An 18,573-nucleotide genomic window follows, 5' to 3' on the forward strand; every position below is an offset into this window, starting at 1 on the left:
TTTTTGTAATATAATATTAAACATAGCAATAATAACGAAACAATTGTAATTCCTATGTCTTAAAGTTTGTAAATAAAAATATGCTTAAATTAAATAAATGCTTGTGCGCTTAAAAATTGTTAATCCCTGCATTAAATACTAATCTAAATAATTAAATATACTTATTAACATATTTTTTTATAATAAATAAATTACAATCCTCATAGATAACATAAAAAATAAGAAAAATTACAACATAATAATATTGATCCATATAACTATTACACGCATATTAATTAAATTTAAACACAACCGATTAAAAGTTTGAGTAATTTTATTTAATTAAAAATCATGTTTCAAACGATATTTCATTTAAATTGCATTTGAAATATTTAAAAACTTTTTTGAGATTCCATAAATTTACAAAGCCGTATTCATAAACATTTTAAATTCAAATAGTTATAATATAATTTTTTTTTTAATTTTTAATTGTTCGATTTGATAATATTTTATTAAATAATTTATTAAATATTTTATTATTTAGATATGAAGCGACATTACATTTCAAAACGCGATTTGAAATTAAGCACTTTACGGATTATGTTCCATGTACCTACATATTTAATTTTCTCTCGAAATTCAGAGTATTTTATTCAAATATTTATACAAATAAACATTAATTACAAATGTTGAGATAACGCTGAGAATTAAACAAAAAAACGAACAAGAATAAATCCGTAAAATTAGTTTAATTTCAATGAGTAATATTCGCGTTAATTTAAGAAATAATTTCATGAGCATAGTTAAGTAAGGGAATTTTGAAGGAAACGGGTATTTTGGGGGAACTGAGAGTTCTGAGGATACATGGAGGACCGGCGTCATGGCTGCACGGCAACTCTATTCCTCCTCGCAGACTCCCGAGACGCACTGTGAACTTCGGCAGTTCGCAGCGTAATCCCGAATATATCCTCGTGGTAGCGATTCTCCTCCTAATAATAATTGGATTATTAACACACGAGTTATTCTATTAATTACCTATTAACTATTATTACATTGTATTAAAATAATAGTTAACTCATATCCTACCGGGATAAAATGTAAACACTCTTAATTAGTATAACAATAACCATTGTTATTGATTGATATAATGTAACATTGACCTATTTAAATAACAAATAATAACAATTGTTATAGTTTATATAATCCACTAAGCGATAGGCAACTATAAGGATAGACTAGTCTGTAGTTAACGATTCAATTACATAGATCACGCAGTTTGACTCTATACGTCGTTACGTATTCTTCTTTTTAAATGCTTCCAGCAATGTGTACAGCCAGCTTAAAATACTCGGCGTTGCAGTTGTCTTTCTCCATACACAGACCGCAAAAAATACAGCTATCCGAACGCTTTCTTACCTTAAGCAAAAACATAAAGTTGTGCACTTGATCGTCGGTCATCGCGCCGTGCTTCTTGATGATTCCTTTTAACTTCTGGTGGACGTCCTCTGCCATCTTGCAGTCACCGCACACGTAGAAATGAGCGCCGCGGTTGACGAGTAAGTCGTGTATTTCCGCACCTTCCTTTTCGGCTACCTCTTGCACGTACATCTATAAACAGTTGCTAGTGAAAATTCTACATTCTTAAAAACTATTGGAAATAGAATGATCGTAAAACAGTCATAGTTGATAATATGAAGAGCGAAATTCCTATGTGCAAGTGTTATCAGCGATCAAACTACCAAATCAAAACAAATACATTAAAAAAATAATAATAATAAACAGACTAGTGCCAATGTAACATATGGACGGATTACCGTGAAACAATTGTAAATGTGGACATCCAATTCAAAATTCATATTTGACTACGTCACAAATAAATTCTAAAAATAACTTTTCGGAAAAATATGTAAATTTGACGTCAATGGATTTTACAGCTTTATTTTAAGAAGTGGATTCAGATGTCCTCCTTCAAGGATAATCGTGTGTAAAATGGACAAAACGCTAAAAATGTATTAAATCTTGCTAATATTATAAATGAGAATGTTTAGATGAATGGATGGATGGATCGATGGATGTTTGTTTGAAGGTATCTCCAGAACTGCAGCATGGATCTCGTTGACATAGGCTATTTATTGAGTTTTTTTTAATACCACAGGGACGGAGTCGCGGGCAAAAGCTAGTATTATAATAACTACAATTTACGCAGGTCAGATAACATTTATCGAATCTTATCGATAAACTTACTTTCGGAACATTTTTCTCTCGCGACAGAGCGAGGAAAACTTTTGAGAGCACTCCCTCCTTGAGTGCTTGTTCCTTTTCTTCTCGGTACAAGTCCATTGTTTTAGTTCGACATCCGAAGAATAGCCATACAGGACCCGCCGTAGAACGAGTTCTAGGTGTCAATTGAGCTCGTCGGTGATGCCAAAAACCACGGAAAGGTGCAATACCGGTACCAGGACCGATTAGTATGAGAGGCACTGACAGGTCTTGTGGAAGGTGGAAGTTTGGAGCGCTAAAAAAGTAAACTCATAAGATAACACACTATTAAGTTCGTAATTCGTATTTTTGTGCAACAAAACACTTACCTCCGTATGAATAGATAAACCTCATCGCCTGGTTTACGATCCATGAGATAATTTGAACAAACACCGTAATGGACAGGACCTTCACCATCTGTTTGAACATGACATCACTTTAATCTTTCCTCGTCTATTGATAACAAACATCCTCCCCGTGTTTACTTATGATTATGTATCATATGAAAATAATAAAAACAAAATAACATTGAATTGATTCATCGCATAGTAATGATCTATTAATTAGATCAAGTAGTTAATTTTTTTGTTCAATATAGATCAGAGGATCGAAATGAGTCCAAATGAAAGAGCCCATAGGCTACACTAATTAAGTTTGTTTTATATATATCCACGCGGACGCAGTCGCGGGCGATAGCTTGTTGTTTTATAAATAGAGTACTTTGTTTGGAAGCAATTAATTCATTGTCATTGTCATGTTGGAAAATCAGCAATCTTGAGTAATATGGGCAAAAAACGGTTTTAATATTATACATCTTTATAAGATTTAGCTTTACCTTGTGTGCGGTATGTAACAACTGCAACAGTAAGATGCAATTTTTTGGGATGAGCGAGAGGAGAGGATGAGATCGAATAGAATCTTGGCTGCAATGGCGACAGCAATGCCGCCAACAGAGACGCACTCGGTTTCGCTGAAGGAAACTGATCCAACACCTCGGGAAGAGTCGGGAAACGGAAGTGACGCCAATCCTCGTAAGCCGCAGGATCCTAAGGAAAATAACAATATAATAAGTCACTAAACTTTTTACAGGATAGTTATAAATTAATGTCCTTATGATACTTACCGAGGCTAAAATGTTAAGTTGTTTCCTTTCATCTTCATTGTCACAAGTCTTGGCTAAATATTGTAAGAGAATTGTAGTTGGTGGTGTTGTTATATCTAAGAATCTTGTAAATAAATCGCGAACGCTTATGGCGGGAAGTCTTTCATGCGGTTCCCAAGATTTTACAGGTCCTAAAACACGAATTATATTTTAAAATAATAAACTTTCTGGATATAGTAAAAGTTAAGAATGTTAAGCTAATTACCACTTGATGTGTGAGTCTCTTTCATCAACTGCAGTTGCACAGGTTCATCGTAATCATTGACATCTTTCAAACGTGCCAATAGAGTGTCCACCAACTCTTTACGATTGCAAGCGATAATTCCAACGTGATCTCCCGGATCATACTTAATTTCACTCTGTTGAAAATCCGTTTTTTTTTTAAACACATTCTAAATAATAAAGCAAATCTTTTAGATTCAATCTGTTTTACCTTTGGTTCCAAATCAATGAAAATCGTGGATCTTTCTGCTGAAGAATCTCCCAAGTCTTTGTTAGCTTTGACCACGCATGTTACTAGTTGTCGGTTCAAAGCAGACTGCAAAGCTACAGGTAGTGCTGGAGGACGACACGCGGGATGAGCAAACCTAACAGTCTCTTCGCTTAGTGTCACAGAACCCAGTGCTCGCTTTGCCTCTTGAAGAGTTTCGTCATCATCTAAGCAGAATGTCTCACACGCCACCTATTGTTCAAAACGGGTTTTTATGGACTCCAACTATTCATTTTTAAGGTGTGAGGTTATTTATAAATTACCATAATTCAAGTTCGAGTTTGATCATCACAAGACGGATGTAAAAAAAATTGCCTGTTTTTTTTTAATTATGTCTTGTTTTTTTCATTTAAGTAATTATCACAAAACTTTTGGTTTTTACTGAGTGATTTAAACGAATGTGTTACACCAAGACAAATATCGTATTAGTAATTGTAACTATAGGAAATAATTAAATATTACGTATTATGATTGCTTGATAATAAAACAAAGGCATTACAAACAGGTTTCGACTTACATTAAAAACGCTGGAGGCCCACTTTCGGAAGGCTTGATCTTGGCCACACATTTCGTCGCCAGTAGCGACGTCATGGATACGTTCACCTCCAAGGTCTCCGAGTAATTTATCCACGTATTTCCCGAAGTTACAGAAATTTGGATAAGCGCTCGAACCAAGAGCGAAAACGGCGAAGCGGACATTGCTTAATGGACCAAAACTATCAATGGATGTGGCGTCAGTAGCACTTCCTGTAGGACAAAATAAACATTAGTATTCAAATATAACAAATTAAAATACGAATATTTAATTAATATTATATCACCTTTCAAAGATTCCAATCTGCTCAGCTGTTTCGGATTGCCAGAGGCATAGCGTTGGAGCTCTATTTGACTGTTCGCCTTGATGAATGACTTTGGTGTCAGCATTTGAGACCTTAAACAATGAGAATTTTTTTAGCGATTGTTGGTAAATATATCAAAAAGCTTATAATCATAGTGATATTTACCCTGTGGAGTCTTCACCACCAACTTGATCGGTATATAAAATTTCGCAAAGATGTTCACCAAAAGCCTAAAAGGAGAGAATTGAAAACAATTACTATAACTTTAATATTTCAAATGTTGTTTACTTTATTAAGGTCTTTATTAGAGAATACTTTAATAAAAAAATTAAGGGTTACATGTTAAGCAAAAATAGTGCCCAAGAAGAACCAAAATATTCTTACCACGCCATTTTCTGGCGGATCTCCGTTTCCGAATGTGGATGTAACAACTAGAAGCAAAGCTTCGTGCTCTATAGATGTTATATCGTAGTCTGCCATACAATGCACCTATTGGACACAAATTATGTAATTAGGTTTTTTAATAAATTGTCTCGAAGTTTTTAAAAAAAAATAGGATTGTAACTTCCTTGAAATGATAATATTTTCTTACAAAAATACAAGGAAAATATCTACTAGGGAGATATTTTATTGAAATTAACAATTTCATCATTTTAAATTAGGAGATTAGTTAATTGGTGCTTGTAATTTTACCTGAGCGTTGAAAGCGTGTCCGAAAATGACTCCTAGCTCCTTTGCATACTGCTCAGATTTACCAGTTTCTGTAGCATACAATACCGTCGCCTTGATCCTCTTAGATAGAGCCCGGCCGAACAGTTTAGACGTAAATTTGACGGCGCGTGCAATTTGCTTGAAGTGGAATTTTCTGTTGATAGGCCTCTTGCCCGTGATCGGCTTCGATTTTTGCCATTGATGAGTCTTCCATGCAGGTTCCTTAGCAAATTATAGCAAAGTATTGTTATGTTGTTTGGATTTAAAATACTTTACAGAAAAGCTTAATTTTATTAGTATTCTGGCGAAAGTTTAGAAATATTATGCAACGATTGTAACATATTTTATGTCGAAAATGAATTCTGACATTTTACCTGATATTCATAGGCAGGTCTCAAGTAATATAGCGCCATCTCTTGGTGGAACACAGGTGTTATTGAAGAGGACATAGGTGGTACAATCCAAATCCAATCAGCGGGACAACCAGACCTAATAAAAAATTAAAAAAAAACGATAAATTAAATTTTTACACTAAGCGAATTTTTTTCTGTAATATTTACGACAAGATTTGTTTTTAATATTAATAACTTACCGTGCATTACTCATGCTAATTAACACGGGTAATAAAATAAACCAAACAATCTAAACAAATACTTATGTCATTACTATACCTACGGACATACCTACTCAATACGTAAAAAATGCGACGCAGAATTTAGTTCGGAAATCTGACGTCACAACGTAACGTAGGCCTAATTTGCGATTGAGCTAAAGTGCGTGCAAATGGAGTTGTTACGACAAACGATCACACGATGTCGGTCGATTTGTTTGCACACTCGGCACATCTGTGTTGTTTATTGGATCCACAGCCGGCTGCGACGATCGTGTTGATTGTTAAATGGCTTTTGAATTGTGAACAGGACAAACTTATTGTTACGTAGTAAATGTTGTGATGAGTGTTAAAATGTTCTTTGATTTTATCCTATTTATAGTCCAAGAGCTTGCTATTATTTTTTGGTAATGTAACTTAAATAATAATAGCAGATATACAGCAGAAAAATAATACATAGTTTCTATTACTCACCGTAGTCTGTTTTCATTATCGAGATGTTTGATAAAGCTTTCGGAAGCCGTATGATGATCAACAATGGTAGCGTTTTGCTGCTGGAAGCTGTGCAATACAGCTACATTCACTTCCACCAGAGCCTTATCTTTCCACAAGTTTACGGGAGTTCTGGTGTCCAAACCCATACTCTGTGCCACTTTCTATAAAATAAAATATAAATTAAACATAAATAATATATATATATATGTAAGTTAACATGAAATATTTAAACATGTCATAAACTTCATAAATATACTTCATTAGTCTTTTAATTTCAAATATTAAAAAAAATCCTAAATACAATATTTTTCAATAATCTATTATACTTTAGATGTATTCTTTACTTAATATATAAATCAATAAGAGTATTTTATATGCGTTTAACTACTCTTTGGACTAAAGAACTTTAAGGAATAAAGATTTTTTATTTCCTAATTCTCTGCCTTCGTAACGGATACTTTCCTATATATATTCCAATCCTATTTTTGTTTAGACTTCAATTCTAAGATGCAGTACATGTTAACTGAACTTTGTAGATTAAATCAAAGTTTCTTCGCGCTTCAAGAGAATTTTAAATTCTCTGCGCTTGTTTTTCTTCCGGAAAGACGAATGCTTATTTTGTTAGTAGTAATTTTAAATTCAAGCTTGCAAATAATTAAATAGAAACTAAACAAATCGAATTAATTGGAAGGAACAAAGTTTCAACGAACACGATATGAATGTTTAAATGCAGGAACAGATTTTATAAATTGTATTTAATGTTTTGACAAAATCTATTAAAAACCAATATTGATTTTGTGTACCTCATAAACATTTTAGATAACAATTTGGTGATGATTTTTTTAAAGTATAGTTATGTTAAATATCGAAAACTAATATTGTGAACAAATTGGTTTTACTCGTTTTTTTAAATGAGTACATTGTTGTTTTCCACTGTTTATTTTCTTGCAACGGCTTGTGGCCTTTTTTTAATTAATCATCATCATCTACATACCTCTAGCATGTTTAGACGGTTCGTGTCGCAGAAATTTCGGCAACCGATTTCGGTACTCATGTACCAACCATTGAAAGCATTAGCTGTAAACTCAATGCCGCCACAATCGAAGCGCATGTTTGAGACAGCGGGGAGTGCGTACCAACGCAGATCCAATTCCTCGAACCATTCGTAACTGTACAGGAAAAAGTTATGTCATATTGTCATCCCTTTCTTTATATTTAAAAAAGAAGAGACAACATGTGTCAATATAAGTGTAGAGGCTTTGGAGTTTCACAGTGATACGTGACACAAGACAGGTTATATTGTTACGTAGTGGGAAATGTTAAGATGATAGCATACAAGGTTTTTATCCTTATGCGATCAAATGTGACTAATTGAATAAATTTTATGTTCTTGAGACTACTAGGCATGCTTCTACTTTAAAAAAAAATAGGTGTTAAGTGTTTTATCTAAGATTTGATATGGAAAATATCTTTCTTTTCATGTTCAATTTAATATTCACTTAATGTCAAAAGTTTTAAAGAAATGTAGGAGGTAGGTAAATAAGTCTTAAAAAATAATTTTTGAGGTTATAAATAATAAGGTACAGCTCTATTAGGACTTGATAATAACCTAAACTTTTTATTCTAAAAGTTCCACCTAGATATTCTTCAATATGTCAAGTCATATTTGCACATTTTTTTTAGTTAATTGGAAATTCGAAATAACAAGGTTCACGGCAACGAAGAGAACAAAGACGATTTGTCTGGTTAAGTGAGACTTCACAGAATCTGCGGCTCAATATGACGCAAACGTAGTTCGATTATTTATGTTTAGAGATATGAATAATTACTGTGTAGGGAAACGTAACACACGTCTTAACATGTGCAATGATTTATTTTGAACTTAATAGGTTGGTCAATTTAAGATATTGAAGTTATAATAATTTTAATAGAGCTGAAATTTGATAGGAATAGTCGGAACACCATCATATATTATCTTTGAAAATACCACATCGATTTAAAAAAAATATATATTTAACCTCAATGGTGGATGGGACAAAAAGGCTGGAAAAGTTTTCCCCCTCTTGATTTGATCGGCCTATAATATTCATATAAAAGAAGTCAGTATAAAATATGCAAGTAAGTACAGTGTACAAAAAATTATAATATTTTAATTATGTCGTTCTCTGTACTCTGTACATTTCGAGGAGAGAAAATATCGCCTCTTATACAAAATTGGAACAAAATAAGGAAATGTATTTGGTAGTCAATAACTAAAACTTTATTTCTTAAACATTTTCCGGTATGGAAGCTATCAGTGGCCACACAATCAAAACTTATCACGCTTTTTATAACACATTAACGCCATTTAACAATATCAATGGCGATACATTATTGAATGAGCGCAGATTTATAGGCGATAAACGCAGATTGGAGATCACTGGACCACGCTTTTACGATGAGCAATCTACTCCGTATGGGCCGTCGTTCGCTATTTGCGAGTTTTACCTTTGAGCGCCCACAATATGCATTCTTGGTTTTTATGAGCGCATAAATCTCTGTTGGTAAACGGCACCGTGTTGCTTTTAAAGTGCCTTGTAATACTTAGTTGATATCCGAAAGAAAAATGTAAACAAACTCTCAAGTTTTTTGTCTTTACAAAGATGAAATGAGATTATTTTATAAGTGAAAGTTTCTCCTAAATATTTCGTATTAAAAGTAATAATCTGTTGTTAACTAGAACATTAAAACATTGCAAGTAGGTAAGAACTATATGACAAAATACGCCATTGTTAGAACTAAGATATAATATTTTATTATTGTTGTTTTTTAGAAGAAAAAATAGTACAACTTCACTAAGGAAGAACACTTTCTATAAAAGCGAGATTCGTCAAACCTTTGCTAACAATTGAATGAAGTTTGATGAACAATACGACACTTAGACGATACACTTACTTGGGATGGGTCATCTTTATCTCCATGACAAGGTCCCGGGGGATCTCGAAGTAGTCCGGGTCCTTTCCATTAGCTGACAATACCAGGGGTAAGATGTCCCATGCCGTGCGAGGAGGCTTCCATCCCAGTTTGAGACACAACTGCAATAATTTAATTATTGACATAAACTCGTATTATCAGGTCACAAACCCCGTAAGTTTATTTTGAGTAAAAAGATTAAAATAAATATGATATAAAGAAGAAGAAAGAAAAGTTGAACTAAAATATACTTCACATTTTTTCAACTGGTAAACTGGCCAGTAAAGTTTTGAGATAAATGGAAATTCGTTAATTCCCAAGAAATAAAAAGGAAGAACGAAAGAAAGACTTCTCTGATGCAATAAATAATTAGTTATAACTGATGTAAGGGATGAGTAAAGAAATAAATATTCATGAAAAGTAAACGACAGTTTGAAAGTGTTGTTAACACAACGGGCCAGGTGCGGCCGATTTCCAATAAGTCAATTTTGAGTGATTAATGACCAACTGCGAGTAAATTGAACTTTTTCATTTTCGCTACAGCCTATTTGCCAACGTTTATCATCAAGGTTTCACTATTAAATTACGAACAGAATATATCCACAAATAAGTGCTTCAAAAGCATTTCAAGTGATTCACTGTCTCCAATATAATCAATATTTTTTAACATATTATAGTACTATAGCCTATTATCATAAGGATAAATTCAAAAATACTCCTTACAAAAAAGTTCAACGATAATTTATCCTATTCCAACTTTTAAGATAAGTTTCCTAGTATACAGTTATATATACATATGCATCTGTAGGTGCCAATTATACAATGACTTCTTTACATAAAATTTCCTATCAACCTTTCTAACATACCAACTTCGTACAATGAAAAATAATTTACGTCAGTGGAAAAATTCATCAGATTTTTTTTACTCATTCGTCGTTCCCGTACCTCTGTGAATTCGCAATGCATCGGGTCTCCCAGCACGGTGCCGTCCGGCTGTCTGTACCCGGCATAGCTTATTAACTGGCTATTCCATATCCTGTAGTCGTGTTTACCGTCTGTGCGCTGTGGAAATACCGTAATAGCTGACCTGAAATAGAATTCGTTAGCTCAGGGATTCGGTTCATTTCAAAAGACATTTTTAAAAAATGATGCTGCAAAAATGATTTAAAATAATGTTAGATGTTAGAACTTACCTTTACCGAAAACTATTAATGAAGTCTTTAAAGTTTGTTAATTTAAAAACACAAAACCGTAAATACCTTATGTTTCCTTTGTTCGTGCTATACTTAATGTGGTTGCAAAGGGCCTCGAACATTCCACTGGTAGTAGTCACTTGCCTACAGTCGAAAACCTGAAACAAGTCTCGAATCGTCACATCATTCGACAATAATATTAGAATCAAAATACTCTTGCGAACATCTTACATGTTCATTAAGTATTTTTGAAAAATAAATCTGCGATAATGATTCAACAGCCGGAGTCGTTTGTAAGCATCCATCGGATTTAACATCTAATCACTTTAAAATTCTCCCCAACAAGATTAACCAGCCTAAACCTCTCATTCTGATTAACCTCAATCCATTTAAAGACCGCGATAATGAAAATACTCGCGAACATCACAGGGACTTAAAAGTGGTCTCGTAATACCGATTTAAGTCGCGTTCATCCCTAACAACCGAGGAAACTGAATGAAAGCGAATGGATTACTCGTAATGTTATTATGTTGCTGGCAGCTCAATCAAGTGGACTAATTAAAAAAAATAACATCTAACTTTTACGCCGCCCTCTATCCGATACAGCGCAAATTAAATGCAGAACACTCCGAGCAGATGATTCGTTCAATTTTAAAATAATTACGAGATGCCTCCTTCGCAATTTATTTTTCCATTTAACGTAGAGTAATATCTTTAATTCAGGCAATATTTTCTTAGTTTATTTACGACTCAAATTGATAAGTAATAATCATATGACGATAAAACTTTTTTCTATTATAGAGGCGTTGCGGCAAAATTAAATCTTGTTAGTGAATATTTACTTTATGAATAAGATGTAAATTATAATGCTTATCATGGTATAAAGCATATAAATTAAAATAACATCAAACAATGGTATCAAATGTTAAAACATTTCTTAGCGGTTTGTTTGTACTCCAAACATTTTAAGATTACAACAATTTAACTTAATGTACTCGTAACTTCGGTAATACAAATACATTTTTTTTGTTTACAATTTTAAAGTCAAAACTATTTTCTAAACAAAATATAATAATTACAGAGAGAAATAAAAATTGGCTAAAAATACGAAGCTTGATTGTTACCATCACCATCATTATCAGCTCACTATACGTCCCCACCGAGGGGCTCGGAGCCTACCCTAAGTTAAGGGTGATTAGGCCATAGTCAACCACCCTGGCCAAGTGCGGGTTGGTTGACTTCACACATATCTTTGAATTTCTTCTCAGATATGTTTTCCTTCACCGTAAGAACGTCGGATGTGCATATGTAAATCGGAATTCGAAAAACACAGTGGTACATGGCGGGATTCGAACCCAGGACCTGCAGATTGCAAGGTAAGGACTTGACCACTGAGAAACCGACGCTCTTATTGATTGTTACCATACCTAAAATTAATTATTTCTATATACACTTTTTTGTCTTGTTTTATGTACAAGCTTCCTATATTTAATGACATGAGCGTTTTTATTTATTAATAGTAAATAATTAATTAATGACGTACCTGTAGTTTCGACCATTGTATTCTTCCAATGCATCGACTCGCGTTTCTCCAGGCAAGCTTGGCGCCGAATACTAGTTCAGTGGTGGTCAATTGGTATGTTCCTGACTTCACCACCTCTTCCTGGACAGCTTTCCAACGCGCCTCGTGAGCTGGTGTATTAGCTCTAGACAAGCGAACGATATATAGAAGAACATATTTAAAAATAAAATAAAAAATGCTATAGTTTACATTACAATCCTTTTGAAACTATGTAAGTGAACATTATTCGTAATTTATAATATTTATAATTTTAAAACATTTCTTTCAAATTAGCCAAGTCGAAAAACCAACTTTAGGACATTTTTGTTAGCCCTGGATTGTTTTTTCAGAGAGAACTATAAAATGGCAATGTGTTTTTTTTGTACGAGAGGTGTGCAGTGATAACTAAATTTCTGCAAGAAGATATTTCATATCGAAACATTAAAATTCAAATTTTAACACAGCTGCACGAAACTTAAAATTTCCCCATGTCTTGAGAAATAACTTGATTAAAATTTAACAGTCATTTCACTGCCGTATTTTAGTTATGACGGTTATAAAAATTTTAATATCGCTTTTGAAGTATGGCTCTCTTAGAATATAACTAGCGATCCGCCCCAGCTTTGCACGGGTAGAACATATTACCTGGGAACTATTTTCTGACGCATATGAAACGTAAAATCTTAAATAAATATTCTTACCAATTGTTATTTATTTTAAAACAGTAAAAAGTGTACATAATCAAACCTTACATATTAATTTTTACGTCTTGGACTTTGTGTAACATATCATTCTGGAGTTTTACGCCTTCATAATGAGAGAAGTAAGATATATACTTTAGTTAGATATCTTACCTACGTATAGAAGCAAAATATTGTCCGAGAAAGTCCTTGGCGTCGTTGAGGACCTCCTCAGGATCCCTGGGCACGTCTCCGCGACCGGGGATAGCCATCAGGCTGCCGAGACACGCCCGCTCGTTGCATAGTGTCGGCTACACAAAAAGATTCCGATAAGATTATTCAATGATTAATTAACTTAAAGTTGATATCTGAATGTTAAGGTCAAGCTTTAGAAAACTAGGAGATTTTAACGCAATAATTGTTTTGCACAATTTAAAAATTGTTAGATTCGATGGTATTACAAATTACTTTCTCACCCCTTTTCGAAATGTATAGTTCTTAAAGTCTTAAAACAAATTTATCGTGAAATTCAATCTTAGTATATTTTCATACAAATATTAAAAGTTAATAAAAATGTTTTGCAACTCTCAAGATGTTATAAATTCTTAGGAAAATTTAAGTGCGAATTTCTACTTGTCTACAGCGTTGCTAAATCTCAAATTGAGTCTCTAGAAATACTTGTTATTCAAGACACAGTAAGAAATGCGTTTATTTAAAAATAGAACAATGTACTAGAAATAATATTTCGAAGACGAAGCGAAATTGTGTTGAATTGGATGAAGTTCGTGAATATGGAAATGTGTTCCAGAAATCTGTGAAAAAGACAAATGTAAATTTAAAAATAAAATGCACAATTTACATTTTATACCAACTTTAAAGATTATTCACGTTTATGAAAGTACGTACAATAATAAAACACACAAAATAGCACTATTCTTTAGTTAACTATTAAAAAAAATGGTATAACTGGACTTCTGTATCCTTCTGTATTCTATTTTCAAAAATATTTCTTGATATTGTTCGAAAAATCCTAAAGCTTTTTTTAGAAGAGTAAACAAGTAAGCTGGTATCCCAGACTTTTTTTATATTATATAATGATCCTATTTATACAACACATAAGATGGTATCTAATCTTAGATCGTTACTGGCTAATCGTACAACGTTTTTCGAGCGTCGAATTGCTTCGAATCGAGTTAAGGGAAACAGCGTTACAAATCGTGCAAATTACTAATTTGCTAAGAGTAATTTGTCTGGATTGGGATAATGGTATTACGGCGTAATTGTACAAATGCTAACTATAAATTTTATAATTATTTACTTAAATACCTAATAATCTTATTTTCATTCGATATAAATTTGAATTCTTTAAATGTTCATAAACCCATAATTTTATGCTTCTTTATATTCAATCGTATACTTCGTTATATTATAAATTAATAAGGTTATATTATAGGTATAAGTCGAAACAAAACGACGGTACTTCACTGGCTCCTGCAACGTTAAAAAAGTCTTACATAGTTTCTTTTTCGTACTGAAGCTATCATGTCGAGTTGTTTTTTTTATTCCTTCTTTTATGCCTATGTATGCTTTACATCTAATCTGACGGAACTAACCACGGCAGTGCCTCTCTCGTCGAGCCAAATATCTTTGTTTGACTATATCCAAATTATAATAAAAGTTTTGTATCTTAAAAACCAATAAGACACAGGTAAAAAATAAGGAACAAATGACATCAATTGTCAAAATTGGTTCAGCCGCTACTGGAGGTCAAAAAAAGGATTAAGGAGTTTGTACATTATTTATTATACTCTAAAATTGTAAAAAAAAAACCTTTTTTCACATTTTAACACTTTTATTTTTATCGGTTATCGGTTTCAAGTGAAAAACGATCTATCTTAAAGAGCTTACATTTGAAACGCATATTGGCAATAAAGTCGATACTGAAGCCATAAAAGACAAATTAATAGTGTTTTTATGGGATATCAATCCGAGACGTGGCTTTATTTTTAAGTTAGAAGAAATAAGATATTTCCCTCTGATTTTTATTTATACGCAATACCTTTACTCTCCCCTAAGACTTTTTATGAGTAAAGTACCCTTCTGTTTAAACGCTTAAGCGATTTTAAAGCTAAAAGCTTATCAAATTTACTTAATACATGAAAAGAAGGAGAAGTATACTTGTGAATCGTATAAATCGTCGTAAAATGCGTTAATAGGTGTAAATCGTATCGAATCATTTTGAATTAATTTCTATTAATCATTTAACAAATAACTACACTACATATCCTCCATCCTTTTGTACGTCGAATAGTTTTACAAAAATTACTTTAAGGTTTTTAAACATTAGTGTACCGGAAATTACATAACATTGGTCGCTATTAAAATAAAAAAGTGGCTATAGAAATTCTATGACACAGATATTAAAAACATACGCGTAAAGTCGTTCCATCGATTTCACTTGAAAAACATGTTTATACGTTTGTTTCGCTAGTGGAAAAGGACTGTAAAATTCGTAGTTTTTACACTATGTACGTATATCGGTATAATAGTTGTTCTATATGTGTGCAAAGTCAATGTAACGAATGTTTGTTTTTCAACAAATTCTACATTGAATGTAAAAACAAACGAAACTTTATGGTCGGGACGCACCAAAACGTCAACTAATAAAATTAGTGGCAGGCCGTGACGGCGTTTGTTATCTTTTCTAGTTTAGTTACATATTTTTAAGTAATATTAAATTGAGTTTTCACTGCCGAAATACAAGTATAAAAATATTTTGTCACCTCTCTCATTAACGTTAAAAAAACTGAGATGATAATGTGTTTTGTACGGGTTTTTTTTAGCGGAAGCACGTAGTTAGATTGAAAGACCACATGAAATGTTTGAAGGCACTATTTCATAAACGAGAGTTAGATATATACTTATCAAATAAACAAAATCAATTTGATGAAGAGATGGTATTTAAAAATTGTTCTGTTAATAGACGTTAAATGCTCATAAATTATTTTAAATATATTACATATTGCCGAATAATTTTTGTTCGCATAATTTTCCCAATTCATTCACACTATACCCAGTCGAATTTTGGTAAAAAATAAATTTTCGTTTAACAACTTAAGTACATAATTTATTGTGAACTGTACTTCAGCAACTACGAATTACGTATTTAAAATAATTGCAGTCCGAGTAATTGCAATATTAAACCTACAATTTAAAATGGACTTTTCATTCAACTTTTACGTTTAACCATTTTCGTTATAGAATACTAGAATATTTAAAAACAAAAAAAGATTTTTTTATCTATGTAAAAAAAAAGTTGCGAAATTGACATTTGGGTACAAATAATTATTTTCAGATAAACTAGTATTTTAATAAGAATTGCAAAATAAACATATTCGCTATTAATTAACAATATCGTAATTAGCAGAACACAAATTCTTAAGGGATTAACCAATTTAAACTTACTATTCTCGGGCAGGTTGTGTCGTAAAGTCGATCGTACAAGTATTCCTTAGATTCGATGTTTTTCAGCACTTTCGGTCTCGTTACTTTACGCGCCATCTTCTTATCTAACTTTGTTATTTCAATTTTACAAACGTCTCCGTTAGCTTCAATCAGCACATCATTTTCAATATCGGGTAAATCACTTTTAAATTCATTATGGTCAATGGGGCACGTTTTTTTTGCAACTAACTGTTCTATGTAAGTACTATTCTCAACTGAGGTAAGCGGACTGGCCAGTTCGGTGTTTTGAATGACGCCGGGGGCCATTTTTTTTTTAATTTTTAGGTAACTTAAAAACTCTTTTGATTTTTTTAATAAATCAATGATTCGCTACGAGTATTGTATGCGAACTAAACACATGAAGGTGCTACCGTTGTTTTTATAATAGTTATCTTGCGTGAAGACATATATGCCGACGTTTGTTAGTAAAAACATATTCACGTGAGCGATTAGTCCCCGTGTTGACGGCGTCGAGCCAATGAACTAATATATAACAAATCAATATTCAACAAAATTTTAATCAACTTTAAAAAATATACGTTATTCCATCATAATTAAAGCAATTTTGTTATTCAAAAACGTATAAAATTATATGAAGAGCATTTACCGTGGGTTTTTAAGACCAATAGCCCGGTTTAAAACATGTTGTTATCTCGGTTTTGTCAAAGAGAAAGACGAGGGATGACTATATGTTTTATACACAGATTTTGGTCTCAAAAACTCGAGGTAAATTGATAAAAGTTGATTATGTTTTGCTTCTAATATATAAAAGTCTATGCATCTACCTAAAACTGTAGACGATAAGCTTACGTCGAGGATTGGGTTTTAGACCTTAAATAGGAAAGTATATAACTACACCATCCCTATATCTATAAGTTCACTCTAGAGTATCATAGCTTTATAACGAAGTATAGAAGAGCTTAGTTATTACTTACGTTTAGTATTATAAACTAGATACAAAATACACTTGAAATTATTATGTACATACATATGTACATAATAATTTCAAGTGTATTTTAAGGTTTAATTACATAATTAAACCTTAAAAATTCAATTTTAAAATGTAAAAGTGAGTTTTTATATTTCTGTTGTACGTAAGTTTAAAGACTGACCTTTTTATAGCAATTAAATTTTTACTACGCTCTTGCATAGACTTAAGTTCTGAAGTAGCCGCTTTGGTCTTATACCTTCAAAATTTCAAAGCTTTGAGACTTTTTAAATGCGATTTCAAATAATTCAAAATGTGTCGTTGTATTTGTGATGTAAATCTATAAAATCTAACCCTTTATATTATGAATCATTGCACATAATGATATCTCTCGACTATACCGCTTGTAAGTCCTGATTAACGCATCTGAAATTGCATACGTCTATGGGTAGCGGTCGTCTGGTCATTTCGGCGGATTCAGGCCGCTTGCTCGTTTGCCACCTTATAATATAAAAATATAAATATTCGCCTTGACATTGATATCATAATGATGATAGAGATATCAACAAATGTTACGTAAATAATCTGGCGAACTACAACAGATTGAAAGAGTAGGAATTTCAGGAGGGTAGGTTTTACGCGCGCTTGTCGTTATTTGACATCCCTTCCGTTCTTTACCTTCTCTACTTTAACTGCTCTACCGATTTTAAACAGACTAACAGATAAATTATGACAAAAACATTTGATAAATCGTTTATAAGCAATTTATTCAATGACATTTAGCGAATAAATAAAAAAATAAATATAAGCAGGAATAGCTTTTAGTTATCCTTAACTTCTTAATTCTACTGCCCCTTACATTTGTTTCCTTGTTATTTAGATATCGCTATTACAACATAACTCACATGGTTGTTATCAACCGTGTGATCTGTCAGAACGGTATCAAGTCATGTGCCAGCTTTAACAATATTTAAACACGAGCCTTACATATTGATGAAGTCGTAATGTATGCGCTCCCAAGCCACGTGACTGCATTATCAGTGAATAATAATCCTTTATTCGAAAGTGAAAGTTTACTTTATTTGCAACTTTGCTTTAGTCCAACATAAGCAAATAGAAATTTGCTTAGTCAAAACAGAAATTAAAGCTATTTTTGGGTTACAGGTTTCTATAAAAACAAGTAAAAAAAACAATCTAATATTTCCTATTC

The 18,573-nt window shown here is 32.5% G+C and overlaps 2 protein-coding genes across 2 annotated transcripts in view; one reads left to right on the forward strand and one right to left on the reverse strand.

Moving 5' to 3' along the window:
* The window catches only part of LOC106128431 (uncharacterized protein C4orf22 homolog), a 56,794-nt gene that overhangs the window by 26,465 nt on the left and 11,756 nt on the right, over positions 1 to 18,573 (forward strand). The gene's annotated exons all lie outside the window — the stretch shown is intronic.
* On the reverse strand, positions 755 to 16,760 carry Nos (Nitric oxide synthase). The gene is made up of 22 exons (XM_013326825.1): positions 16,397 to 16,760; positions 13,106 to 13,242; positions 12,234 to 12,396; positions 10,757 to 10,848; positions 10,443 to 10,584; positions 9,480 to 9,619; positions 7,540 to 7,714; positions 6,525 to 6,706; positions 5,815 to 5,929; positions 5,423 to 5,662; positions 5,114 to 5,218; positions 4,895 to 4,959; positions 4,712 to 4,821; positions 4,408 to 4,637; positions 3,834 to 4,082; positions 3,606 to 3,759; positions 3,362 to 3,531; positions 3,074 to 3,284; positions 2,568 to 2,655; positions 2,224 to 2,494; positions 1,396 to 1,587; positions 755 to 968 (listed from the first exon to the last, which is right to left on the reverse strand). The coding sequence occupies exons 1-22, from the start codon at positions 16,700 to 16,702 to the stop codon at positions 858 to 860; spliced, it is 3,648 nt and encodes a 1,215-aa protein (XP_013182279.1). The 5' UTR covers positions 16,703 to 16,760; the 3' UTR covers positions 755 to 857.

Source organism: Papilio xuthus, unplaced genomic scaffold, assembly GCF_000836235.2.
Source record: "Papilio xuthus unplaced genomic scaffold, Pxut_1.1 DF828780.1, whole genome shotgun sequence".
Lineage (NCBI taxonomy): Eukaryota > Metazoa > Arthropoda > Insecta > Lepidoptera > Papilionidae > Papilio > Papilio xuthus.

Bases quoted from the DNA above. Each gene is read 5' to 3' on its own strand.
- Nos (XM_013326825.1), bottom strand. From the start codon at position 16,702: ATGGCCCCCGGCGTCATTCAAAACACCGAACTGGCCAGTCCGCTTACC. The intron at 5,930-6,524 runs GTGAGTAATAGA...ATTTTTTATTAG, and splicing joins GATAATGAAAACAGACTACG to GTCTGGTTGTCCCGCTGATT. The intron at 4,638-4,711 runs GTGATATAATAT...TTTGTCCTACAG, and splicing joins CAGATTGGAATCTTTGAAAG to GAAGTGCTACTGACGCCACA.